The sequence below is a fragment of the Cucurbita pepo genome, chromosome 2, assembly GCF_057944985.1.
Source record: "Cucurbita pepo subsp. pepo isolate OVF chromosome 2, ASM5794498v1, whole genome shotgun sequence".
Taxonomy (NCBI): domain Eukaryota; kingdom Viridiplantae; phylum Streptophyta; class Magnoliopsida; order Cucurbitales; family Cucurbitaceae; genus Cucurbita; species Cucurbita pepo.
The window spans coordinates 15,665,254-15,691,253 of NC_141799.1; the positions used below are offsets into that span (position 1 = coordinate 15,665,254).

The 26,000-nt window shown below is 36.1% G+C and overlaps 6 protein-coding genes across 8 annotated transcripts; 3 read left to right on the forward strand and 3 right to left on the reverse strand.

The window, feature by feature from the left end:
- Positions 1–740: 740 nt before the first annotated feature.
- Positions 741–3,569, forward strand: LOC111788521 (uncharacterized). Its single transcript, XM_023668858.2, has 8 exons — positions 741–983; positions 1,674–1,786; positions 2,044–2,115; positions 2,241–2,276; positions 2,425–2,470; positions 2,611–2,698; positions 2,910–2,967; positions 3,243–3,569. Exons 1-8 carry the CDS (start codon positions 905–907, stop codon positions 3,291–3,293), a joined length of 543 nt encoding a protein of 180 aa, XP_023524626.1. The 5' UTR covers positions 741–904; the 3' UTR covers positions 3,294–3,569.
- A 764-nt stretch (positions 3,570–4,333) lies between these two features.
- Positions 4,334–7,187, forward strand: LOC111788518 (pentatricopeptide repeat-containing protein At1g80150, mitochondrial). Of its 3 annotated transcripts, none has more exons than XM_023668855.2 (2): positions 4,334–6,642; positions 6,726–7,187. In XM_023668855.2, exon 1 carries the CDS (start codon positions 4,732–4,734, stop codon positions 5,929–5,931), a length of 1,200 nt encoding a protein of 399 aa, XP_023524623.2. In that variant the 5' UTR covers positions 4,334–4,731; the 3' UTR covers positions 5,932–6,642; positions 6,726–7,187. The 3 variants fall into 3 exon arrangements, with proteins under 3 accessions (XP_023524623.2, XP_023524624.2, XP_023524622.2); XM_023668856.2 differs by having other exon boundaries at positions 6,753–7,187; XM_023668854.2 differs by having other exon boundaries at positions 4,334–6,282; positions 6,495–7,187.
- Positions 7,188–7,342: 155 nt separating this feature from the next.
- PDF1A (peptide deformylase 1A) lies at positions 7,343–9,791 on the forward strand. Its single transcript, XM_023668857.2, has 4 exons — positions 7,343–7,873; positions 8,029–8,118; positions 8,217–8,284; positions 9,327–9,791. Exons 1-4 carry the CDS (start codon positions 7,469–7,471, stop codon positions 9,565–9,567), a joined length of 804 nt encoding a protein of 267 aa, XP_023524625.1. The 5' UTR covers positions 7,343–7,468; the 3' UTR covers positions 9,568–9,791.
- Positions 9,792–10,666: 875 nt separating this feature from the next.
- LOC111788866 (MAPK kinase substrate protein At1g80180) lies at positions 10,667–11,353 on the reverse strand. Its single transcript, XM_023669425.2, has one exon. It carries the CDS (start codon positions 11,258–11,260, stop codon positions 10,919–10,921), a length of 342 nt encoding a protein of 113 aa, XP_023525193.2. The 5' UTR covers positions 11,261–11,353; the 3' UTR covers positions 10,667–10,918.
- A 5,992-nt stretch (positions 11,354–17,345) lies between these two features.
- On the reverse strand, positions 17,346–18,750 carry LOC111788883 (RNA-binding protein csdA). The gene is made up of 4 exons (XM_023669445.2): positions 18,629–18,750; positions 17,909–18,341; positions 17,610–17,717; positions 17,346–17,535 (listed from the first exon to the last, which is right to left on the reverse strand). Exons 2-3 carry the CDS (start codon positions 18,322–18,324, stop codon positions 17,642–17,644), a joined length of 492 nt encoding a protein of 163 aa, XP_023525213.2. The 5' UTR covers positions 18,325–18,341; positions 18,629–18,750; the 3' UTR covers positions 17,346–17,535; positions 17,610–17,641.
- A 1,712-nt stretch (positions 18,751–20,462) lies between these two features.
- LOC111789075 (uncharacterized) lies at positions 20,463–25,635 on the reverse strand. The gene is made up of 10 exons (XM_087121777.1): positions 25,277–25,635; positions 24,495–24,621; positions 24,089–24,175; positions 23,183–23,268; positions 22,898–23,110; positions 21,877–22,061; positions 21,460–21,618; positions 21,289–21,369; positions 21,145–21,199; positions 20,463–20,927 (listed from the first exon to the last, which is right to left on the reverse strand). Exons 1-10 carry the CDS (start codon positions 25,385–25,387, stop codon positions 20,724–20,726), a joined length of 1,308 nt encoding a protein of 435 aa, XP_086977903.1. The 5' UTR covers positions 25,388–25,635; the 3' UTR covers positions 20,463–20,723.
- Between the last annotated feature and the right edge of the window lie 365 nt (positions 25,636–26,000).

The following is a 26,000-nucleotide window of genomic DNA, read 5'->3' on the forward strand; positions in this document are numbered from 1 at the left end:
TGTTAAATTGAAACTTCTTGTATTTTGTAAGGATCATAAGCTATATAATTTTTTAAGGAATACCCATGTCAGAATATCAACCGAGCATAGTTCAATGTCCAAGATATCTATAGATAAAAACGTTTCTTATCGAAGCACTTGCAAGAGGCGCCCATGTAATAGTCTAAGGTTTCCACATTTTTATAACAAATGTTTCATTCACATAAGGAATGCTTCGTTTTTCTCTCCAACCGATGTGATATCTCACAATCGGGCTCATCGTTCTCGTTGGCACATCGCCCAATATAAGCCCACTGTTGTCCGCTTTGACCTGATACCTACATCTATAGGGAGAAATTTCTACACCTATGTAAGGAGAAATTTCTACTCCTATGTAAGGAGAAATTTCTACTCCTATGTAAGGAGAAATTTCTACTCCTATGTAAGGAATGCTTTGTGTCGGAAAGTTACAACCCAACGAAAAATTCATGAAACTATTGAGAGTTTAATATTTACCACTAAATTCAATTCATGCCTAATTGGTTAGGTATTAAAAAGAGATACCCATTTGGTTTTAAATAATTTAGAGCCGAGTCAACTCACTGTGTTGGCTCTTACATTTTTCTCTCACAACGCGCCGCCAATGTGGCAACCGGCGGTTCTTCCGCCATTTATAATCAAATGCGTGGTTTTATCTTTTATTTCGTAATAATAATAATAATTCACTCCTAATTCCAACGAGGATTTCCAATTTCATTTCTTTTTTATTTCTCATATATATTAATTTCATATAAATTCAAGAATTAAACGCCGCAGGAAAACGAGTCTCCTTCATACGGGATTGCCTTCTCGAGGATCGGCGGAGAGATTTTGAAGATAAAGCATAACCAGGGAGGAAGTTTCGCGCGAACAGAGAAAAAGGGCAATGGGGTGGATCGGAGAAACCATGGATTCCATCAAATCCCTTCAGATTCGTCAGGTTCTCTCCCAGGCCGTCAGTCTCGGTTCGTTCTCTCTATCTCTTTCATATTCAAGCCTTTTGCAGCTGTTCTACGGATCTCGGTTCTTCTAGGGAGAAACGATATTCTGGGTCGTGATTGAATGTTGAAATCTCGGTTCCTTTTTGGCGCCGTGGATCTTTAGATAATAAGAACTTCAAACCCAGCTGGTTTCACTGCAATTTTTATGCATAATTTACAATGGGATCGACAAGGGTTTTAGTTTGCACCCTAATTTGGGATATCAATGAACAGAGTTTTGTGGTTCAGTTCAATTTGGTTTTCGAATTCTGTTTTCCTCATTAGCGAGTAGAAAAGGGGGAAATCGTTGTCATTTCCATTATAACGTGATCGATTCATTTTCGATCATATCATTAAAGATCTTGTTTAAGGAGTCCTTAGGTTTTGGGAGATTAGATAGTTACTTTAAGTTCACTGACTTTTGGTTTATGTTAGGCTCTGGAAGTTGATTTCTTGATATTGATCTCTTCAATTACAAACACGATGTTACCACTTCCTTTTTTTACCGATTCCAAGCTTATCCCATGAAGATATTATTGGAATAAATGGGATTACTGACCAGGCTTGCTTGAGATTCACTGACTTTTCAAATCAAAGATGTTCTTGTTAACATCTATCATAGATGTTATGACGTAGTGATGGTTGAAAACGAGTGGTTTTGAAATTTTTTTTCAGGCATGATTGTAACATCTGCACTCATAATATGGAAGGCATTGATGTGCATTACTGGAAGTGAGTCGCCCGTTGTTGTTGTTCTCTCTGGGAGCATGGAACCAGGGTTTAAGAGGGTAAGATGATTTTTGCTGTGATGGATTTTCAAGTTTGCTTATGGAACAACCTTCATATACATTTTTACTTATCATCTTTTGGTGGTTCTATAACACTGTTAAGAATCCATGGCATTCTCGAGTTTATAAGTGTTTTATGATTTGAAACTTGTAGTTTATATGCATCACTTGGTGAAATGAAAAGATTAACCAATATTTTAACATATCAGTTCGAGTTCAATTTCAGTATCTAATTTTAATCATTCATATCATTTCAGGGGGACATCTTATTCTTACACATGAGTAAGGATCCTATCCGTGCAGGAGAGATTGTTGTCTTTAATGTCGATGTAAGCGGTGTACTCTGAAGGGGTTTAATACTTGCAATTTTCTTTCAAATATGCTTATATTTTATTTTCTTATTGTTACACTTTTGTGGCTTTGTTAATATTATGTTCTTGGTTGTCCTTTGTAGGGTCGTGAAATTCCAATCGTTCATCGTGTCATTAAGGTAAGCAACTTTTGAACCAACCAGTCTCCTAAATATATTTGGAACTGGTTACACCATTTTCAGTGCCCTCCAAAAACTAGGCTATCAAACGGGGCCTTAGTAATCTAGTTTTTGGTTATGTTTGTCCGTAATCTAATTGCGTTCTCAGGTTCATGAGCGGCCAGATACGGGAGAAGTTGATGTTCTTACCAAAGGTAGCTTCTAGTGGTTTATTGTACATTTGAGAACATAAACTCATTGTCCTGTTATATCGTAAAAGTATCGAGGTGACCTATTATCAAATATGCACGACCCTAAAGTACTCAGTACTCACCTTTCTCATATTTTCTTTTAGGGGATAATAACTATGGGGATGATAGGCTTTTATATGCTCAAGGTCAGCTTTGGCTTCAGCGGCATCATATCATGGGAAGAGCAGTTGGGTAAGAACTATGAACTCAGGGCTCGTTTCTTAACATTCCCGTTTAATGTTCGATGTCTATGAACTATGAACAATGAACTATGAACTATGAACTTAAGGCTGTCATTTTATCTTATCATGTTTAATGTCTCATTTGGTTCTCATTTTCTTTCTGCCATTGAAGTGTATAAATAGTAAATACATATATGGCTAATGCGTGCGGTTTTCTTCAGGTTTTTACCTTATGTTGGTTGGGTGACTATTATTATGACCGAGAAGCCGATAATTAAGGTTCGTAAATCTATTTATTGAAAACTCTGTGGCCAATTTAAGCATACCTCACTTATTAATGCATATATTCCCCGACCATAAAGTAAGACGTTTGAATCCCCTGCTCACATATATGGTTGAGTTCATAATTCTTTTTGAGAACTTTGTGAGCGTGGATTCCGATTATACGCTTTCTGGACGGCTAGCTACACTTACGTAATTGGATCAAAATCTTTGCATCTGCATTTGCTTGAAATCACAGTAGAAAATAAGTTGTGTGGTGTTTGTTGTTGCAGTATATTCTGATTGGAGCTTTGGGGCTTCTTGTCATAACTTCAAAGGACTAAGACCAAAGCAAAGTAGCGAAGTAGTGAAGTAGTGAAGTAGCGAAGTGGCAAAGTTTAGGTATACAGACAGATTTCCACAAGTATTTTCCTTTCTATATTGAACGCCTAAGTTTTCTGATGTTAGCCATTTAACCTCATTTAGTCTTGCTTTTGTTTACTCTACTTCTGCATATCAATGTTTGAGCATTTCTCAGGGAAAACTAGAACTACATCTGTATCACAAACTTGGTTCGCCTTTTATGCTCGCTATCGATTTGATGAGCTTATGTCTTGCAACTATGAACGCATGAATTTTGGTTCTTATTAAGGGGTGCTTGGTTGGTAGAATTGAAACTAGAACTAGAATGATCCATTGATTGTTACAAATGAAACCATTATGAGTTAGCTTAATGGTTAATAGGGTCTATGAAAATAATAGAAGGCTCGGAGAGGGACCATCTAGATAGTGTTCGTGGTGAAGATGCTAGAAATCATGTTGAAAGGAATGCCAAAAATCATGTGGAGGTAATGGTCGATGTCGACGTTTTCCTGCTCGCGAATGTTAAATCCTAACAATATACCGTCCTTGTCGAAATGAAAGATGATGAAGTGGGTTGATGCGTGAAAAGGAGAAGAAAAAGGTTAAAGATGGTGAGGGAGGCGTTGGGTTTTCTCGGTGAGGGAGGCATTAGGTTTTCTCATCCTCTCGCTCGGGTTGTGACTTAAGCAAAATGCCACCCATCTTTCGTTTGAGCCATGTTATTATTATTATTTTTTTTTAGACGAAGTATGCATATTATATGTGTAACATATATTAAAATTTAATACATGTGAAAAGATTCTTGTTTAATTAATATTAGTACACAAAATTATACATAATTAAAAGTCTCTAAATAAAAGTAAAGTTATACGAAATTTCGGTTTAAATAATGATTTCAAAATTTGAAAAGTTTTTTTGTCTTAATTTTCAAATTTGTTTAAAAAAAAATTAACATAATTAGTTTTTGCATTAAAATTGACAAAACGAAAATAATTTTCTTCGACATACGTGCGCGAATTGACTCCATAACCTCACGAGAGAGAGAGAGACCGTAACAAATTTCAGAGATTTCCTACTCGCGGATCCCTTACGGCACTTCTTCCATTCTCCTATCACCAATCTCAATTCTTTCCACGGCAGTTCTTTTCTTTGATTCGCTCCATTTCCTCTTCTTCTTGAACAAATCTTTTTGTTTTCATTAATCTTGGGCTTGTTCAATCTGTTATTGCATCACTGTTTATGCACGGATTGGTTCTCTAAGTGTTCTTCGAGGTTATTGCATCATTATTGAATTAGCAGCCGCTTCTCGGGTTTTCCAGTTTGTTATTGATGGGCAGTGGCTATTTTTTCAAGAACATGGCTTAGATCTTGATTTTGATGGATGGGTATGTTTCTTCTTCTTGAGGCGACGCCTAGAACATGGTCTCTCTGCGACCCTTCCGCAGATTCTTCCATGCTGGTACCGTCATTGCATCAATAGAGACTTCTGCAGCTATATTGAATCGAGTTCAGAACTCGAAACCTCTCGAAGAACCTGCCCTCATAAAACTAAAAGCTGAACGGGACCCCGAAAAGCTGTTCCATCTGTTCAAAGCCAATGCGCACAATCGACTTGTGATTGAGAATCGATTTGCATTTGAAGATACTGTGTCTCGGCTGGCTGGAGCTCGTCGCTTTGATTACATTGAACATTTACTTGAGCATCAGAAGACACTTCCACAAGGACGCCGTGAAGGATTCATTATAAGAATCATAATGTTATATGGTAAGGCTGAGATGATCAAGCATGCTGTTGATACCTTTTATGATATGCACTTATATGGCTGCCATAGGACTGTGAAATCATTTAATGCTGTTCTTAAGGTTATGATGAAGACTCGTGATTTAGGAGCCCTTGAGGCATTTTTAAGAGAAACTCCTGAAAAATTCGATATCGAGTTGGATATTATTTCTGTTAACGTTGTTGTGAAGGGTTTTTGTGATATGGGTATTTTAAATAGAGCTTATCTTCTCATGTTAGAGATGGAGAAGTTGGGAATAAGACCAGATGTGGTTACATATACTACGTTAATTTCAGCTTTTTACAAGGCCAATCAATGCGAAATTAGTAATGGTCTGTGGAATCTAATGGTTTTGAGAGGTTGTTTGCCCAATCTTGCTTCTTTCAATGTGAGAATTCAATATTTGGTTGACAGGAGACGAGCTTGGGAGGCTAATAAATTGATGAATGTGATGAAGAACATTGGGATTGTACCAGATGAGATTACTTACAATCTGGTAATGAAAGGTTTCTGCAGAGCTGGGTTTCTTGAAATGGCTAAAAGGGTTTATTCTGCTTTGCATGGGAATGGATATAAACCAAATGTCAAAATTTATCAAACTATGATTCATTATCTGTGCAGAAGTGGGGATTTCAACCTGTCATATACAATGTGCAAAGATGCCATGAACAAGAATTGGTTTCCAAACATTGATACACTTCACTCTGTACTTACAGCCCTCAAGAAGATGGGGCAGCCTGGGAAGGCTCAATTGATACTCACATTGGCTACCAAAAGGGTACCTCCTTTCACTACTTCTCAGTTAGAAGCTTTGAATACCACGCTGGTCAATAGCTGAAAAGAGATTTGTAGATTGGTGCTACATAAAAGTAACAGAAAGCTCTAAAGGAGCTTTCTCTGAGAGGCTCTCTTTTTCTTTATGGGATCTGTTGAGATTTTTGGCTCGCAATAAAGCTAGGACCCTGATCGAGCAACTAGTAGTCCTATCTATTTATCTCTCCAGACACAATATCTTGAGTACCCATATCGATCTCTACTAATTGGATATGAGATTAGGCGAAGGGAAGCTTTATGGGAGAAAGGAGGAAAAGGTCGGTACAGCTAGTAGCTAAAGGGTTGACTCAAACATATGGTCTCGATTACGAAGAAGAGGTTCTGAATGGAGCCGCCGTCATTTACCATATTCTCTGTGAGTTACTGAGCAAGTCTCACCCTCTCACGCACATTAGGCACACATACTTGGGCTGTTTGTTTATTCATACATGTATGTGTGTACTATTTCTGTGCTGTTATGTGGGTTATAAATTTGCTGGCCTTATGCCTCTTGAAGCCATTGTCTGATTGAAGATTTCTGAATCTGTCTCTGTGTGCAAATCTATCATCTTGTCGTTGTCCCTTTAGATTACATGGAGAGCGTAATGTCTATGGACCATGAGGAAGGTAGCATGTTGGTGGTGTGTTTTCCCGTTCGATTAATTGTCACTCGTGTCTATGGACTATGGGGAAGGCTCATTCTGTCTGCTCTGTTGGTCCAACAAGGTTTCTTAAGGTGAAAGGCTGTATTTGAGTTTTCAAGCAAGGAACTCGATACCGCCTCTTGTTCTTCTCTGATTCAATTCATGTTACTTGCAGCCGTTGATGGACTGATCATTGTTGCAGGACTTGGCAAAAGCTTTAGTTGGCATGCATCTCGAGAGGTCGGAGATGATCTCTCAAGTCTCGACCCATATCACCACAGCATTAGACAGAATGCAAGGAGGGAGAGAAAGACATCATCTCAAGTTATAAATGAAGCTGAAGAACATGCAGAAACAGTGGCTTGTTAGATCCTATATTTTTGACCTGGGATCTCTGTTCTTGGAAGAGCATGTTTTTGAATCTTGGGCGCCTATGTTTCTCTTGTCATGGATTCTGTTCTTGTCTGGTAACTATCCTGTGTAAAGGGGAAATGTAGATTACAGCATGAGTTTTCCATCTTTTGTGATGCAAAAGGTATTCATAAGGGGAAATATTGTTTATTCATTCTTTCATTGCTGCTCATATCCGATAATAACAAAATTAATAAAGGTATTCATAAGGGTTTCTTAGTGTTCATATCTGGTTCTCGATTGTATTCTCGTTTGCCTCTGTTAGTATAAAAAATTTTAGTTAGAAGAACGTCCAAAAGGAATAATAAAAATATTTAAGAGAGAAACATTTGAAAGTTGGATAAAAATAAACTTGAGAACAGATTTTAAAAGGGGTTCTCAAAGCATTTTAGGAAATAGAATTTGTAAGATTAAAAAGCAAGTTTTGACGCCCAATCCGTCGTCACGATTAGACCCATCTCTAAGCTCATAACCACACTCCCGTCGCCATTGGCGGAGCACTGCGAAATGGAGACAGTTCACCGATTCTCCTTTCGTCTCTTACCATTCTCTCTCGCCGAAAGGTGTTTGAAGCCTTCTTCAGCCACACCCAGGTTTCGAAATCTCATTTGCGGACCCACTTCTTCATCGAATCACATTCCCAAGCTCATTCCGGCCCGGAAATCGTACAGTTCGTCCTTTTCTCCAATTGCGAAGGCTGGTTGGTTTCTGGGTCTCGGAGACAAAAACAAAACTAGTTTACCCAAGATTGTGAACGCTGGAGACCCAGTTCTGCACGAACCCGCTCGTGAAGTTGATCCGAAGGAAATAGGGTCCGATAAGATTCAGAAGATTATCGACGACATGGTTGTGGCCATGAGGAACGCTCCTGGAGTGGGTCTTGCAGCTACCCAGATTGGAATTCCATTAAGGGTTAGTCAAAATTTCTTTTGGCTCTAATTCTTACTCTGTTTTCCGATTATCTCTTTGCTCTATGAGATGAAAATGTGAGATTTGGTAGCTGAAATGTTACTGAAAACCTTGGAGTTGGATCCCATATGAAGTGTTTTGTCCTACATTTGTTGTAGATAATTGTTTTGGAAGACACTAAAGAATACATCAGTTATGCACCCAAGGAGGAGATCAAAGCACAAGATAGGCGACCTTTTGATCTTCTGGTATGGTTATATATTCATGAGAAGCAAATTGATTCTGTATCTGGGTTTTTTATGTGCACCAATTTTCCCTTCACAAATGCTTAGTTCCATTGAGTCAGGTGATCATAAACCCAAAGCTAAAAAGTAAAAGCAACAAGACTGCACTGTTTTTTGAAGGCTGCCTAAGGTAAGGTGCATATTTTCAATTTTCTCTTCTCTTCTCTCAGAAATTCTCTTTTGTAGGTTTATGATAGGAACGATATTAGGTAGAATTAAGCTATTAAGGTCATATTTTAGGTAAGTATTAGGGTGAATTCTTGTAAATAGAGAGGGTGGGAATGGATGGAAAGGAGAGAACCTTTTAGATGTTTTGGCTTGAGTGAGAGTGGTCAAGAGGGGGAAGTTCCGGCTACTTGGGTTATCTTGTAGCTTTTGTGTAACAGTTTGAAGCCTACTACTATTGTCCTTTCTAGGCTTTCCCTTTCGAGCTTTCCCTCAAGGTTTCTAAAATGCATCTTCTAGGTTAAGGTTTCCGCATCCTTATAAGGAATGCTTCGTTCTCCTCTCCAACCAATGCGAGATCTCACAATCTACCCCCTTCGGGACCCTCCCCTCCCCCCCCCCCCCTCCAATGCACCCCCTTCAGGGCCCATCATCCTTACTAACACATTGCCTCGTGTCCACCCCCTTCGAGGCTTAGCCTTCTCGCTGGCACATCACCCGGTGTCTGGCTTGGATACCATTTGTAATAGCCCAAGCCCACCGCTAGTAGATATGGTTCTCTTTGGGCTTTCCCTCATGCCTTCTTTCTTCCTGGTATGCTCTCAAGTTTCAAGTTGCTTATTAGTGGGATGTCAATGAATTTCCAATTTCCAAAGTAAAAGCTTGATCATGATTGTCATCTCTTAAAAGATTAATGTTCTTTCTCTTTATCCTAGAAAATATGTGAAGCGAGTGGAATCCATTTGTTCCTGTATACATGTTTCATCCTACAATGAAAATGGTGAGAAGTATCAGCTATCTGGTTGATGTGAGTGTATAAAAACTGCAACTTTCTTGCTCTTTTCAACGTTCTTTTAACAGATTGTTTCCGGTCATGGTTGAATCTGAAGTGTATTCTTTACTATCATTGGTGAAACTGGTGTTGCTTTCTCAAGGATTTCTTCATCTGCTTGTGGATGTTCTTCCTTGTGATCCATCATTAATTTCTTCATTCTTTTTCCTTGTAGTGTTGATGGATTTAGAGCAGTGGTGGAGCGCCATCTTGACGTCGAGGTAGTCGGTCTTGATCGATATGGAAGTCGTATCAAGGTGGATGCTTCAGGTTGGCAGGCTCGGATTTTACAGCACGAATGTGATCATTTGGATGGAACTCTTTATGTCGACAAGATGGTGCCTCGAACATTCAGAACAGCCGAAAATTTGACCTTGCCTCTTGCTGAGGGTTGCCCCAGGCTCGGAGTTCGCTAGCTATGCCGGGATCGATGTTAGCCCCAAGTTCGTGGATGGATCGATAAATTATGAAACGAAAAAGAGAGAAAGAAGGAGATTGATGTTTCATTTCAGTGCTTACATTGCATTCAAGTAAGTTTTGGTTGTGTTTGAGTTGAATAGTTTACTTTCTGATTGATCTATGTCTCTGCATTTTGTTGGAAATGGAAGTAACAGCTTTTCAATAGCTTCTTTCGCTTAAAGATATAGATCTTCTAGATTCCACCTCGGTTGGACAAGAGAGCGAAGTAGCCCAAACTCATTGCTAGCAAACCGTTTTGGCCCGTTACGTATTACTGTTAGCTTCACGATTTTAAAATGTGTCTATTAGGAAGAGATTTTCACACCCTTCTAAGAATGCTTCGTTTCACTCTTTAACCGACAGTGAGAGGCTGACGGTGATATGTAATGGGCATAAGTGGACAATATTTTGGTAGGCGGTGCCTACTCGTTTTGTCCCCCCCATATCAAAATTGGACCACAATCCTCCCTATTCACCCTATTCAATTTGTTTCCAAAACCAAAGCGATCTCCACTAAAAATGCCTCAAATTTTGGTTATTTTATGTGTTGCTTGGTCCATAGCATGAATCAAATTAAAAAATAATTTTATTAAAGTTAAAATGTGAGAGTTTTGGAGACAATTTAAACTAACTTCTAAAATTAATATTCTTAGAAATTAAGGTATGTCAAAAGTCAACTAATAAACCCATCAAACTTTGAAGCCACCAAACCACTCAAAATTCAACCCGACAAAATAAAAAATTAACATAATTATATTTGAAAGATTAATTAAATTATAATAATTATTTTTTACAGAACCATAGACATTAGCAAAGGGCATAGAGAATAATATTAGATGAAGCTATAAGGTTAGATGTGACAGATGAGGTGACATATATTAATATATATACCCCATATCTCCTTGGGATCACCAAAATTACCCTATCAAGATCCAACATTCAAAACCATCAAATTTTGTCACATACTCCCTAATTTATATATGGTTAAATTATAAATTTGAAAAAAAAAAAAAAAAAAGAGAATTATTGTAAAAATTGAAGAGATGAGGGGGCGAATTGGAGAAATTTTGGTATGATAATTTATACATAATACATATATTATATAATTTATACACCAATTACGATTCTAAGATCTAAAATAAGTAACAAAAACACTTTAAAAAAAAAAAGAAAAGAAAAAAAAAAGCACAAGAACAAGTTTTTAAAATTTAAATTATATTACCCCACAATACCTAATTTCCAGCTAATTTCTATTTCCGACAAAACTCACTCCTCTCACAGACCACGCTCGTCGGAGAATTTCGGAGCTTATCGCGATCTACGCTTACCGGTTTTCGTCCGGCGGCTCTTCTTCGCCGGCTTCCCAAAGGCGCTGCAGAATCCACAGGCAGAGACCTTCGGCGACGGCGGCTCGATCGCCGGAGACACTTTCCCGGTTCGGTACCCACGGCCGCCGTTGGATCGGCTCCTCTCGATCGTCGTATTGATCGGCTCCAGTGCCACCGCCGGTGTAGTCGATTTTGCCTCCGGATTCTCCGACGCGGCGGCGGCGGTTTGCTTCAATTCGCCGGATAAAAACCGGTCGTCCCAGACCAGTCCCGATGAGCCTTGTCTTCGAAAAGAAACAGCAGATCTCTGCAAACCCTCCATAGCCAAAACCTTCTTCTCTCTCTCTCTCTCTCGAAAACTAACGGAGAAGTTTTGTGTGCGTTTATATTTTTGGTTTCTCCTTTTTGCCCTGCAAGGTTTCTCTATCATAAATAGGAAGAGAGAGAGAGAAAAATAAAAATAAAATAATAATTTAATTAATATATAGACAGAAAAAGTCACATAATGACGACTTAGTCAACATCCATGTCGATTATCTTCCACTTTTATTTTCCGTTACAAATTAATATTTTAATCACTGTGGATTTGGTACTACAAATTTCAATTAACTTTTTTAATTTACAAAATAATTCAAATACCAATTCGATTTTGTTTTCCTATTATTTAGCCTTATTTTCAGTTTATCCTTCCATAATTACTTTCAACTTTTTACATTTTTTTAATATTTTCTAAACTAAAAAAAATCATAAAATTCATTAGGAAATTTAATATATATTAATTAATTTTTTAAAAAAAATCCCTATTTATCTAGAATATCTAGAACAATCGGTGCAATTTCCTTTTTTCGAATTAAATAATAGAAGAATTTCTTGAACTAAGAAAATAAAATACAAATATTTTGACCAGCGGAAAATAAGAGTCTGGGGGTTGGTATTGCAGCTTTAAAAGAATTATAATAAATAAATAAATAACGGTGGATTTAATTGAAAAAAAAAAAGCTTGGGTTAAACTTTATGTGATGTATATAATAAGGTTTAGTTAATTAAAATAATTGAGATTAGATTAATTTGTTAGGTTTCATCGTCGACTAGTGGTGACCCATGCGTTTTGACTGTCTTACCCCTGACCATAAGCCGGCCAGCCACCTTGTTTTCTTTTAATTAATATATTTTTTTTAAAAAAAAAATTGCTTGAAAATAAGGTTGGGGAAAGTTAAAAAGGATAATAATGTCCAATAATTGGAAGAGTGGAGTTGTTATTGAAGGTGTGGGGAGCCTTATTACATAAACACCCACTATACTTGGTCCCCCATTACATGTGCTCCAATTTTTTCTTTTTTTGTCTTAATTTTTAATATATAAAAGATTGGTTTTAAAATCCAAATAATCTCTAATTATTTATTATAATCTTAAATTTGAAGACAATTTAATGAAATAATAAAGATGGAATAAGTTTGGTTTTCAAAGATGGCAACTCATTTGTGAATTGTGTAGTGATGGAAGTCAAAGAGCAATAATATTATAGAATTCGATCCGTTTTTTAACACACCATTTTCATTTTCATTTTCATTTTCATTTTCCTCCCCCCCCGACATAAAGAAGCAAAGTGGGGTCAAAAATGCCAAAATATTAACTATTTTTTGGTCTACAAGGAAAATATATATATAAAAAATCAAAATTATTGTGGGGCGGTTATAAATGATATAAGCGTCAAACACTTCTCTTGCCTGTTTAAAACCCGAAAGAAAGTCCAAAGAGGTGTAACAACATCCTTGAACTTCCACTTAAGGTTTTAAAACGCGTTTGTTTGGACTTTTCATTATCGTGAGATTATTTATGATAAGGGTGTAGAAATATTTCTCTAATTATAAAACGATAAAGAAAAGTTAGAAGTACAAACACAAAAAAAGATGATATCTATAAGTGGTAGGCTTGTGCTATGACGAATATTATTTAATTATACAGTCCAACCCACCGTCATCAATTTGCAATTATATATAAATATAATTGTCCCCTCCCCCATCATCATACCATCAAATTTCATCATAATTAGGTTAATTTTTATTTTTTAAAAAAATGAATTTTCATGTATGGGTCAAAATCGTCATCTACTAGCAAATCGTATCAAATTTCATTTGTATATATATAACTTAAGTTGGTAGTGGTGATGATGAGTACTACAATGGTGGGGGCAAATGTACACGAAGTTTGGTGAGAACGTAAGAGAAAGGACAAAGAATTTGTGGTTTTATGCCCTTGAATGTTTAGTTTTGGCCAAATTTATGATACCTCATCTAGCGTGTTACATGCACTATTCACCACAAAAAGGAGGAGGAAAAAACCAAACCAGATCACGCCATCAACCATGCCGAATAGAAGGGCATTGGGAGGGGGATTCGGTTCCAACTCGCCCCAATTGGATCTTCTAAATTGTAACTATTCACTTTGTCCTTACTCATTTCACTTCTTGATTCTCGCCCAAATTTCTTAATCTTCGGCATGTTGCTGCTAATTATATGGACACGGTTTCATTCGCAGATTCACATTTCATTGTATGTTATTGTTGTGTATGCATTTACGGCCTTCTACTACTTGCTGGATATTAGGAAGGTGTTCTGTGAATTGATCTACTCTGAACTTATTGGGAAAATTAGTTAAATGTTATACTAAAGATGGAGAATCTTACCTTCCTTCTGTTCTTTGCTGTGACCCAACTTTTAGTAATGACCTCTAAGTGTTTGATAAAAGTTCTCACCCAGTTTAATGCTCCATGAGTGAGGATAGCCTGGACTCTGGAGCTGTAGTGGAGACTTTGAAGACTTTGTTAGGCCTTGTTATGTATCTCATTTATGGTATGAAGATGTTTCAAGAGGGTGTCCTGTTACATTCCTTCACATGCCTGATTGTGTTGCTAGACAGCTCAAGGAAGCTAAGTTGAAGCTACTTGAAGCTGGGAGTTCACTACGGATAGGAGTTCTTGCAACTAATGCAATTTTCAAGTGCTGGATATTATAAGGAGAAACTGCAGAATGAAGTAGGCATCTCGTCATTGTTTTTGAACTTCATAGATCTTGAAGATCTTGTCCCTGAAAGATTATTTGGGAATGATTTTACCACAAAGGACTCGTCGTAGTTACAACATAGTTGTAACAGCCTAAGTCCACTAAGTCCACGGTTAATAGATATTGTCCTCTTTGGATTTTTCTTGCGGACTTGCTCTCAAGGTTTTTAAAAGTACGTTCTCCTCCCCAATCGATGTGGGATCTCACAATCCACCCCCTTCGGGGCCCAACGTCGCACTCGTTTTCCTCTCCAATCGATGTTGTTCCCCTCTACAATCGATGTGGGATCTCACAATCCACCCTCCTTCGGGACCTAGCGTTCTTGCTGACACTCGTTCCTCTCTCCAATCAATGTGGGATCTAACAATCCACCCCCCTTCGGAGCCCAGCGTCTTCGTTGGCACACTGCCAAGTGTCCACCCTCTCGGGGCTCAACGTCCTCGCTGGCACACTGCTAGATGTCTAGTTCTAATACCACACAATTCAAGCCCACCGCTAGCAGATATTGTCCTCTTTGAGGTTCTCTTTTGGGCTTCCCCTCAAAATTTTTAGAATATGGTTTCTACACAGTTGTAAGAAATGCTTCGTTCTCCTGCCCAAATGATGTGGGATCTCGATAAAGCAACTATGGAACATACCGCAATTCCTGCTATTGAGGCTTTAAACAGGAATGATATAGAAGAACGGAATTCACTAAGAATTTCACTTCAAGTTCTTTATGGTGAGGGCTGTCAACTGTCATCCTTGTCTCTGATTATATGCGAGATCTTTTGCCTCGGGATGCTCCCCTTCTTAAGAAATGCATCAACCCTATAAATGCATTAGCAAGGTCCACTATCAATTGGGCACAATCTGCTGAATAAGGTATTTGTTCTTAATCTTCCTCCTGTCTACACTTTTTAAGATCTCAATTTGTTGTAAACTTCTTAGTCCTCAAAACTTTGGACAGAGGTATCAGGAAATATATTGAAATCTACTGCATTGTTTTAAATTTTCGAGTTATCAGAATCTCGCACTAGATTGGCCCCTAATGGACACAACCTCATTGGCAGAGGACCCTGAGTAACACCTACCCAGAAGTTGCATGTTTGAACGTTCGTGTGAGTTCAATAATAAGAAGAAAAAAACCCCCTTCTAGTAAAGAATAATAAGAAAAACACATCCTCGATGTTTCTCATGTCCTTCCTTGGGACAGGCGTAGGTGCCCCCCAAATTAGTGGGGTGGTACCCCAATGCCAGGTAATAAAAAACAATCGTGCACAAGATTAATGCTGGTAGAGTTAGACGTATGGTATGTGAGATCCCATCTCGATTGGAGAGAGGAACAAGTACCAGCGAAGACGTTGGACTCCAAAGGAGGTGGATTGTGAGATCCCACATCCGTTAGGGAGGAGAACGAAACATTTTTTATAAAGGTGTAGAAACTTCTCCCTAACAGACGCGTTTTAAAAATCTCGAGGGAAAGTTCGAAAGGGAAAGCCTAAAAAGGACAATGTCTGCTAGTGATGGGTTTGGACCTGTTACATGGTTACAAGGTAGTTTTTAATTGTTTACAAGTTTGGTCTGACATAGTAACTTAGAGAAAGGTATAGTTGTTCACTTCATGCTCTCGGCCCCTCACTAGAACCACTTGGAATTCCCATAGACTGAGATTGAGACAAGATGCAACAATGACTATAATACTAGAACTGCGAAATTATGGTCATCTCTGAATTTTAAATTTTATTCTGAGTTTATATGCATTTAATCTATCTCATAATCTTAAATTATTCATATGACATCCCTGTGTTGCAACATACTCTCTAATGCATGACTTCTTGCCTCCAAATACTCCTTGCGGCCTTGTTGAATCATTGAACAGGATTAGTCATTCAGTTCACTCTCTGAATTCCTATGATGAACATCTTAGCTCGACATGTTATGCTCGGAGTGTCATGATCTTGTTTGTTGAAACTTGATTACTAGAATTGTAATTTTATTTCAAGATTAGCAAAGTAAACTTTTCGACATGCAACTAATAACAAATTCATCATTTTTGCTTTGTTTTGATTCATCTTAAAGTTTAATATGATATAATAATATTTTTCTTCATGTCTACATTGTGTAACTGATCCCTTACGTGATACGATCACCTTAGTGTACATGTCTTGCATTTCTTTTGGGAGTGAAGATTATTTTCACGTACTAACTTGAATTATTTTTGTATATGTTGTACTTACCTATCTGCTTTCTAAAAAAAATTTCAAAATCGCTTTTCAGGAGTGAAGATTATTTCCTCGTACTAACATGAGTTATTTGCATATTTTGTCATCATCCACTTGCATCTTGTGTTGAAAATTGTTGGGAGAGGAGTCCCACATTAGCTAATTAAGATGTTGATTATAGGTTTATAGGTAAGGAATACTTCTCATTGGTATGAAGCTTTTTGAGAAAACGAAAAGTAAAGCTACGAGAGCTTATGCTTAAAGTGGGCAACATCATACTAACTATTACGGAGGTATGTGATTCCTAACATCTTGTTGGTTTGTTACACATCCTCTACTGGACTGTCACTTATTGTCATTCATCTTTTCCTTTCAAAATGAATAGATTAGTTAGATAACGTACCTTATTATTAAAATTAAAATTAAGATTTAAATACATCATCTAGTTCATAAAGCAGACATCATTTTGTTTCTTAATTTCATGAATAATGGTTGATTGCTTGAAACATGCAGTCATGATTAGTGTATGCTTAGAATAATTAATCAAAATGAACCTATCTGCCCCAAAAGTAAAGTAAAAAAAAAAAAAAAAAAAAAAACAATTATCTGGGATTTTGGTAAATAAAAAAAACAAATTAAAAAGCAGAACTTTATATAAAGTAGGTAGCTTAATTAGTTGGAGAAATTATTACAAAATTAGATATATGAGTAGTTTAGTTAAATATGGACATTTTGTTGTTGAAATTAAGTACTTTTTTTAAAAAATATCTATTTAATTTTGTGGTTGGGTTTGAGTGTTTTGTTAGTCTGTTTTTGTGAATTTTATTATTTAAAAAAAAAAAAATTAGAAAACATAATTTTACAAATTTAAAAATTGATAGTATATATTTAATTTTTGGCGACTCCAAGAAAGTTTTAGCTTTTTCTTTCAGTTTCAGAATAGAAGAAAGAACAAACATTTCCTCCTGCTTTTTTTTTTTTTTTTTTTTTTTTTTTTTTGTGTTTGGATAATTATTATGGGAAATTCAAAAGCAAGAAAAAAGTAAATAACTTTTCTCTCTTTTTCTTTTTTATTTATTTATTTATTTATTTATTTGATTTTCATTAGATTTAGAAGAAATTAGTTAATTATTAAGAGATATCACATGAAACAGAGAATAAAGATTGATTTTTGGAGAATATCTCAATTTTTCATCACTGAAATAGCATCATCCACAAAAGATAAACTTACAAAAAATAATAATAATAACAAAACTAAAGAAACTAAAAGAAAGAAGAAGGCTAGTGCTGGCTATGAAGTCTCTTTCAAATTTGCTCTCTTGGAAGCATACCTGCAAATAAATAAATAAATAAGTAAATAATATAAAATTTTCCATTTTTTTTAACTATTTATTTTCGCACGTACCCAAAACTTGATGAAGGAGGACGTTGGCTTTGTTAGTACGAGTCTTTTGGAGCACTGCATCTAAAGCATTCCATCCTGCTCGCAAAGTTATGTTCATTGCATCCCGACCTGTCTCTTTACATTTTAGTATCTTTTTTAAAAGATAAATGGGCTTCATTTCATATTTCATCTTTTTTTTTTTAATAAAAAAATTAATTTCATTTGAAAACTCATAAAATTAAAAATTAAGGTGAAAAAAGAAATTACTTTTAAAATTTTTGATGGTGGTGAGAATTGAAAGGCAGAAGAGTTAGGGGTACCTGGCGCAAATCCAGTCACCGGATTTCCAAGCGGAGGCACCAGTACGGGCGGCGGCGGTGGCGGCGGGATTGGCAAAACCAAAAGGGGACAGTCCTCTAGAGCGCGGCATATCGAAGTCGAAGCCTCCTGCTGCAGCCGACATGTCGTCTTTGAACGCCCCACATTTGAAGCAGCTCGACCTGCTTGCGAAATTGTGGGCTCCACAGTTCCCTATGCTGCAATACCAGTCGCCGGGCCTCACATCGGAGCCGCCGTACCCGAATCCAGACCCGCCTCTTCCACCGCCGTTTAACAGAGCTCCAAAGTCACATCCACCGCCGCCGGACTTGGGGTCCCCGCAGCGCTGGCACATGTCCCTCCTCTGGAAGTTGAGGTGCTGGCATGACCTGCAGTTCCAGTCTCCCGGTCTGCTCATCTTCTCTCCTCTTCTCTCTGCAGATTAGATTATAACGGTCAACACAATTTTCATGAATTTAACAAATCTTTAAATTAAAAAAAAAAAAAAAAAAAAAATTTAAATTTTATGAATTTAAACGCAAATTTAACATTTCAAAATGAATGAGCTATTATTTAAATTTTAAAATTAAAAAACTAAACTTGTAATTTAAAAAAAAAAAATAATAATTAATTTTGTTCGTGTTTCGAATAAGACAAAAGAGTATAACGTTAGGGCGAACGGGTCTGAAAAATTTGAATGGAAGAATGGAAGAAGAAGAAACCTTAAGTGAAAGGGGAATGGTTGGGGTTAAAAGAGAAAGAAAGAAGAATGGGTATGGAATAGGTAAAGAAGGGAAGGGGCGTTTTTATACACACCCAAATTCTACTTTTTATTTATTATTTTTTTTTTCTTTTTTACTTTTCTTTTTTGTATTAAAAGAAACTATATTTTGTTTTTTTGTTTTTTTGTTTTCCCATAAACTGTAGAAATTTAGAATATTTTGCAATTATTTACGTAATTTAGGACAATGTTCAAACTTTTTAAAATATTCAAAATTATAATTCCTAAATCATACAAGATTCCTCTCTTTTTCTTTTTCAGAAAGAAAAAAAAAATCCATAAAAAGCCACAAAAAGGATCTTTTTTTTTTTTTTTTCCTTGTTATTCAATATATATATTGATAAATAAATACATAATATTAAATGAAAGTGAGTGAAATAATTGTTTATATATATTAATTTGGATTCCTTAATTGATAAGGATTAATAAGAAATAGAGAAAAGTGTTATTGAAAAGAGGAAAAAAGTAGAGGGAATTTAATTAAAATTCAAAAAAGAAAAAAAGAAAGCCAAAAATGTGAGTTTCAATAAAGCTTGAGTTGGAATAACCAAGTCTTCGAGGTTTCATTTTGACCATCTTTTTTTTTTCTTTTCTTTTCTTTTTCACTCTCCTTTTTCTTTTCTCTCTTCAAATAACTATATATATATATATATATTTATTTATTTATTTTTTTCAAAAATATTCTAGTACTATCAAAATATTCTCTCGACTCGAATATATCTCCTAATAATCATAAGATACAAAAAATAAAATATTTCATTAATTTTCTCTCGTATGTTTGACGGTGGAAAACTATTTGCCACATATTGTAGCCGCTTTCTCGAATAATTTATCGTCTTTTGTGTTGTATGTATACCCACCACCATCAAATCACCACACCCACCAAATCAAATCTCTCTCTTTCTCTCTCCAAAAGAGGAGATGAGAGAGAAGTGGCATCCATTCTCTTGGGGAAGGGTAAAGGTTAAAGAGGAGAGAGAGAGAGAGGCAAACTATAAAGAGAGACAGAGTAAAAAAGGAAAGTGGGGCTGATTCGATTCTCCTTGGGAATCACTTCCATGCATGACCACGACCAACTCGATCTATAACTTGTTCCCTCTCTAAATTTGTCTAAAAATTATTCAACCAGACCGATACTTTACTATCCGTTAAAGCTAACGTAAAAAAAAATTCAAAAATATTTCATTTTCTTATAAACAAACTTTGTATATAACTACGAACGAGAACGAGAACGAGAACTACGAGAGTAATAGAAGAACAAGTTCTAGTTTCATCTTGGAATCTCGCCACTTTTTCGAAAGGAATGACAGTAAAATTTTCAATCTTTTCTTTCCTCTTTAGTTTTTTTTTTTTTTTTTTTTTTTTTTTTTTTTGTGGTTAAAGTTTTTCCCTTATTTCTTTTACTTTACAGTTGTGTTCATATTTCTCTCACATGGGTAATCATGGAAAAACACTTCCTTCTTTTCTAACATTAATGTTCAAAAAAGTGAGTGTTGATTGTGATGGATATTAATCCCTATTCTTCACAATTATAACAAAAAAAAAGAGCCCACTTTAATGTCGTATTGCATCAAAGATAAAAAAAAAAAAAAAAAGCAATAATTTTACTGTAAAACGACAAATTTTTATTTAATTTTGATCGAGACTACCATTAACGACAATATTGATGTAACATAACCATTATCGTCATTATTTTAGCTTTTATTCAACGAAAGATTTAATAACTTAATGTTAATGCTAAACTATGGTAATATCGAATTATAATTTTGTAGAGATTTTGAAAGAAATGCGATCGAAATAACAATATTAATCAATATTCCAAACAAACGAAAAAAAAACCCACATAAATTGGGTTACTCCTAAGGATGCTGCTCAGTGGATTCAACATCAAGAAGGTGAAGTTTTGGAAGCTAATAATGAATGCCATTTGACCCTTCTTCTATACTTTGGATTGTTTTTATGCACAAAAAAACCCCAAACTACCTATAATACAGACTTACAGAAATTGGGAAAACAAGTTACCGGCAAAAGATTCATCACAACCCCTTTCTACTTCGGTGAACAGAGCTTCCTGCGGTTCGTGCACCGACTGATGCAGTTGAAGCATACGAGTCCCTGTGTGTTGTCGAAGCGCTTGCTCCAGATCCATGCGTAACTTGGTGAGGTGATCCCGGGACTGACTCGTTTGATTTTCCAGCCTCAAGTTCCAGATTCCTGGCTTCCTCAGCCAGCAATGCTAACTGTTTTAAGGTGAAGTGAAATTTATCAACCTCTAAAATTATATTGAAACTATCTAACAATCTAACACTCTTTTGCTATATAATGATGTAATGATTTGAATTCATCAGAGCAAAGGGATCATCAACAACTTATGTGCAGAAAATGTTCCATTTGAGTCCAGTTCATAAAATCAATGGGATCAATCTATGTAAATGGAGTGTTTGGCTCGATTCATACCCGAATTTCGTTCTCTTTTAAACGGTCCTGGAGTGCACTTATGGCAGGACTAAGACTGCAAGCAATGAAAATGTCACTAAGAACAAGTTCAATCAAATAAGGCATGGAGAACAAAAGAGCACAAATGAATGGTTGAAGGCTAACCAATATTCAATTAACTTGCACATTGAAGCCTGATATGTTGAGGTGTGATGTATGAACGTCAGCGGATGCGCTTTCCCATCCCTACAAGAAACAAAAGCAATGATCAGAGCCAATAGCAAATGGGTTATGAAACCATTGATTGATTCATGAAAGAAATAATCATTTCAGTACTTCATATTATTTAAGATGGCTTGGTTATAAGCTGATCTCTCCTCTTCAAACAGAACATTTTGTAAATCTGTAAAAGACATTAATGGTGAATCAAGCTTTATGAGGGAAGCACTCGGCATCACATGCAGAGGAATCTCTTTCCTTGAGAATTCAGCAGCACTGGCAGCAAAAGACAACAAATTCACGATCAGGAGTGGTAAAGCCCAAGTTCGTCAGCTCGAGAAAAAACAAATGATGATAATGAATGTTCTTCAAGGAAGAACAAAATAACAAGATACTGCCACATCTGACTCCATATTAATGCAGCAATACCAAGTCATGAGTAACGCAGTTTGAACCAGTTAGAAGATAAAGCCATTCGTAGATAACTGTATGAAAATTGAGGATAATGCCGAGAAATCTGCATTTCATACGTACCTCATTTCGATATTTGAACGGTGCATTGCTTCTTGCATACTTTCAGTCAAGTCCATAGGATCGATATCAGTAGTACCACTGTTTGTATTGCTAGTAAGATAGCTACCCCCCATTTTTTCTTTTCCTTGGTAGTTGGTGTCAGCATTAGCAAAGAAATAGCCCAACTCTGAAGATCGTCCAGAACCCTGTATAAACCATGTCGAACGAGCCATACACATCAATAAGGATGAAATATCTAATGCACCGCACTTGCAAATGTTAACAAAAGTGAACTCCCGGAACTGGATTATTAGATAAAATCCAAGGAGCACATGCTTAGATATTTCCTTTGATGACAAGCAGTTACCAATTGATTATCCTGAGCTAAGTGATTAGCAACAACATCATATCAGATGAGTAACACAGAAGTTTTCACCAAACACGTTTACAACAATGATTCTCCCAACTGACATGAAAATGAGTGGATAGTGATTGAGGGAAGATGTACGACGACAGAGGGGAATAAAAAATTGTGAAATTCCACATTGGTTGGAGAGGAGAACGAAACATTACTTATAAGGGTATGGAAACCTCTCCCTAGCAGACGCGTTTTAAAACCTTGAGGGGAAGCTTGAAAGGGAAAGCCCAAAGAAGACAATATCTGCTAGCGGTGAGCTTGGGCTCTTACAAAAATATTAGGACATGCAGCTTTACCCACAGTGAGAGCAGAAGAAAAGATAGAAAGGGTGAATTCAACCCATTAAAGTACCTGAATTTGATCATCAAAGGTGGTAAGCTATTATTTTTCTGCATAAAATTTATTGATCTAAACCAATGCAGAACTCATCAAGTATCAATCAATGAAAAATTTTCAGAGTCAACATGTTTCCCCATTAATAAACAGTCTAACTTAAACATCATGCTTGCCTGAAAATTGACACTTAAGCAAAACCTTCTGCTTATCATTCAACTTAAGCTGGTCATATGAATGTTAACATCCAGATTTAGGTATCTTTGTAAAGCACATGTGTTGTATTTCTACCTTCATAGCTCCAGCAACCATTGAATCACCAGTGTCTTGTTCGGGACTCTCCCCTGGTCCGCCCACTTTTGCTGATAAATTATCAGAGGAACTCAAAGAAGATTCAACATCAATCACTGAATTTCGATACATAGGAGATAAGGAAATAGGTCTTGAGAGGTGATTCTGTTTTCCATCAGAGGACTGGAAAGCAATAACTTGAATTCTTCCAACCTGAAATTATCCAACTATGTTTAGCAAACATGCAAAGAGATAACTGTTCAAAGTAAATAAAACTACTCAAACCTTGTTTGCATCTTCACTAAAGCAGGAAAATATCAGCCCAATAAACCCAGAATCAAGGAGCTGATATGTCCCTTGAGTTCGCACATCTGCAGAAAGTACAATTTACAAGATTGAAGGAGTTATTTTTCTTTAATTGGAAAGTGCCAAAAAAGATTAAAAAAATTTCCAATAGCTTATATTGCAGCAAAGACATAACGTGCAAGATTTAGGGAGATGGAACTAGACTTTGACATGAAAGGTCGGATATCATCCCAAACAACGTAAGGATATCCATCACAGCTTTTCTTTTGTAGAATAATGCTTAACTAAATCAGCCAACTCTTTGAACTCTTTGTTTAAAAAAATAAGGATATAAAACCAGCCAAGAGCCAGCCCTTGGAAATTTTAGTCTTCTCGATGAATACAAAGAGGAAAAAGAGCTGCGCTAATGAAATTTCCTGAGACCTAGATTCTTTTTACTATTATAGAACCATTAGAACACGAAGAAAATTAAAAAAAAAAAAAAAAAAAAAAAAAAAAAAAAAAAAAAAAAAAAAAAATTGAGCCTTTTATTTTATAGTACCCTGGCAAGTGACACCAAACGAAAACCATGTGTGAAGGTTTTTCTTAATAACAAATTATTTGAAACAAAGGGCCTTCCATTGGAAAATGTAAAGGAAAAGGCTAGAAATCTAGGATCTCCAAGTAAGACTTGGTCCCTGATCATCAATAGAACATTCTCACTCAAAGGATGATATAATGTGGTATATCAAGATGGAACGGAAACTTGATCACCAGCTGAAACATACAAAAGAAGAACAAGATGGAAACTAATTCATCGATGAGCAAAGCCTTTTAATTTGGTGTTATTACATTTCAAGAGCAAGATGGGTCACAATTGGACACCATAGACAAGTCAATACTAACCAACATGAGAAGGAAGCACTGTTATATGAGGATGTGAATGGTACCATCCAATAACTCTTGTTGTTCTCCCAGTCATTGTTGTCATTCTGTTCTATAAAATTAAGTATATAACATTATAGAATAAAAGAAAATAGTTTCATAGGTTTAATTACTAGTGAAAAATATAGAAGCAAAAGATTCCTTAAGTATTTGATTAGTTAACCTCATTACGATAAACTACTTCATAAAACTAGCACCTTTAAGTTGAACTGTTGAGATAAATATTTGCATTTGTCAAGATTGTCGATCAGTTGCACAATAATTAATTTAAATGATAAAGTAGAAAAAAGATGAACTAAAAGGACGAACGGAGATAAATAGGACAAAGTCTAGAAGAATTTCATAATGATAAAAGGAGCAAAGGATATATCAGCCTGGGCAGATGCAGCAGCCAATTGTTCAGGATGAGTCTCCACACGGTCCTTCCTTCTGTCAGACCGTGTCTGAGGCGATGCTCCCCAAATTAGTGCAGTAACACTTCCATTTTTTGAATGCTGCAAATTTTCATTGTCAGAACAGAACACATGACAGAATTAACAATAATTCTGTAAGAATGCAAATACAGGACCCGATAGATAGGGCATGAAAAAGCTTAAAGCTTAGAGAATCAACCATGAAACAACTATTCAAACTCTAGAGATGAATTTTAGAATTAATATCCTCTGTTGACCATAATTCTGATAGACCATCTAACAAGAGCTATAAAAGAGAAACAGAACAATGCTTAATATAACAAATTCACACGAACTCTGGTGAAAAACAAACCAAGTTCATTTCTAACAGACATCATTTGGAATCAAAGCTCCTGCAGAGAGAACCATAAACACCACTCCTCACTGTAAATTTTACAAAATGACCACGGAATCATTAAACTAAGCCAACGAAGCACAATAATCTTACCTCCAATATACAGAGGATTCAAACCACAACAACCCCATTTGCCAAAACAACAGAAGAAACCAATTTAACCTTCGTTTCAAACTAGACATCCAATACAAGCAGCCAAGCCAGCAAGTATACACCCAAAAACACAAATTAAAGCAAGACCCACATCAGATTACGCAAAATAAACGAGAATGAGCTGAAACAAAGTCGAAGAACCATCAAACGGGGGGTAGTAAATTGCAGAGTGGAAATCTAGGGAGTGACCTCAATATCGCCAAGAAGAAGCCCCATGATTTCTTCAGTCTCGGTGGACAATGCATGAGTGAGACAAGTAAACCAAACGTCTTCGGACATCTTCACGGCCGTCAGAGACATCTTTCGATCGCCGTTTTCTGTCCGAATTCGGAAACTTCGATTCTCCGGGTCGATATTGAATGAACGAAAAAGAGAGAGAGAGAGAGAGAGAGAGAGAGAGAGAGAGAGATTCCGAAGGATCTTCGAGCTTTCAACCTTCAAGCGAGACTCACTGGCCGGTGTTTCGAAGGACCTTCAGCACCGGATCGCAAGACTCTTTGGAGCAGCAATACAGTACGGTCGTGCGTACGGTTTGATAGCTGATTGATGACCATGTGATTCGGCCACGTCTTTTTTATATAAATTTATTTGAAAATTATATAAATGGTTGCATTTTATGCAAGTTTTAAAATATCAATAAAACGATGATATTTCTAGAAAATCTTAAAAATAACAAATATTAATAAATTTTTTTAAAAAAAATTATACCTTTTAAATAAGTAAAAATATTTGTAATATATTTTGTTCTATTTGTTGAAAAACTATCATAGAAAATTGATACAATTAAAAAAAATTAAGGGAAAAAGTTTATATTTTGTACCAAAAAAGGTTGGCCTAATTATCATTTATCAAAGAGATTTTATTATTATTATTTAAAAGTTTATATAAAAAAGATTTTATTGATTGGTTAACT

Bases quoted from the DNA above. Each gene is read 5' to 3' on its own strand.
- PDF1A (XM_023668857.2), top strand. From the start codon at position 7,469: ATGGAGACAGTTCACCGATTCTCCTTTCGTCTCTTACCATTCTCTCTC. The intron at 7,874-8,028 runs GTTAGTCAAAAT...CATTTGTTGTAG, and splicing joins AGATTGGAATTCCATTAAGG to ATAATTGTTTTGGAAGACAC. The intron at 8,285-9,326 runs GTAAGGTGCATA...TTTTCCTTGTAG, and splicing joins TTTTTTGAAGGCTGCCTAAG to TGTTGATGGATTTAGAGCAG.
- LOC111788521 (XM_023668858.2), top strand. From the start codon at position 905: ATGGGGTGGATCGGAGAAACCATGGATTCCATCAAATCCCTTCAGATT. The intron at 984-1,673 runs GTTCGTTCTCTC...ATTTTTTTTCAG, and splicing joins CTCCCAGGCCGTCAGTCTCG to GCATGATTGTAACATCTGCA. The intron at 2,277-2,424 runs GTAAGCAACTTT...TTGCGTTCTCAG, and splicing joins TCGTTCATCGTGTCATTAAG to GTTCATGAGCGGCCAGATAC.
- LOC111788518 (XM_023668855.2), top strand. From the start codon at position 4,732: ATGGTCTCTCTGCGACCCTTCCGCAGATTCTTCCATGCTGGTACCGTC.
- LOC111789075 (XM_087121777.1), bottom strand. From the start codon at position 25,387: ATGTCTCTGACGGCCGTGAAGATGTCCGAAGACGTTTGGTTTACTTGT. The intron at 24,176-24,494 runs TATCCTTTGCTC...TTTTATAGAACA, and splicing joins TGCATCTGCCCAGGCTGATA to GAATGACAACAATGACTGGG. The intron at 21,370-21,459 runs GTACTGAAATGA...TGTTTCTTGTAG, and splicing joins GCCATCTTAAATAATATGAA to GGATGGGAAAGCGCATCCGC.
- LOC111788883 (XM_023669445.2), bottom strand. From the start codon at position 18,324: ATGAGCAGACCGGGAGACTGGAACTGCAGGTCATGCCAGCACCTCAAC. The intron at 17,718-17,908 runs GTACCCCTAACT...GTAAAGAGACAG, and splicing joins GGTGACTGGATTTGCGCCAG to GTCGGGATGCAATGAACATA.
- LOC111788866 (XM_023669425.2), bottom strand. From the start codon at position 11,260: ATGGAGGGTTTGCAGAGATCTGCTGTTTCTTTTCGAAGACAAGGCTCA.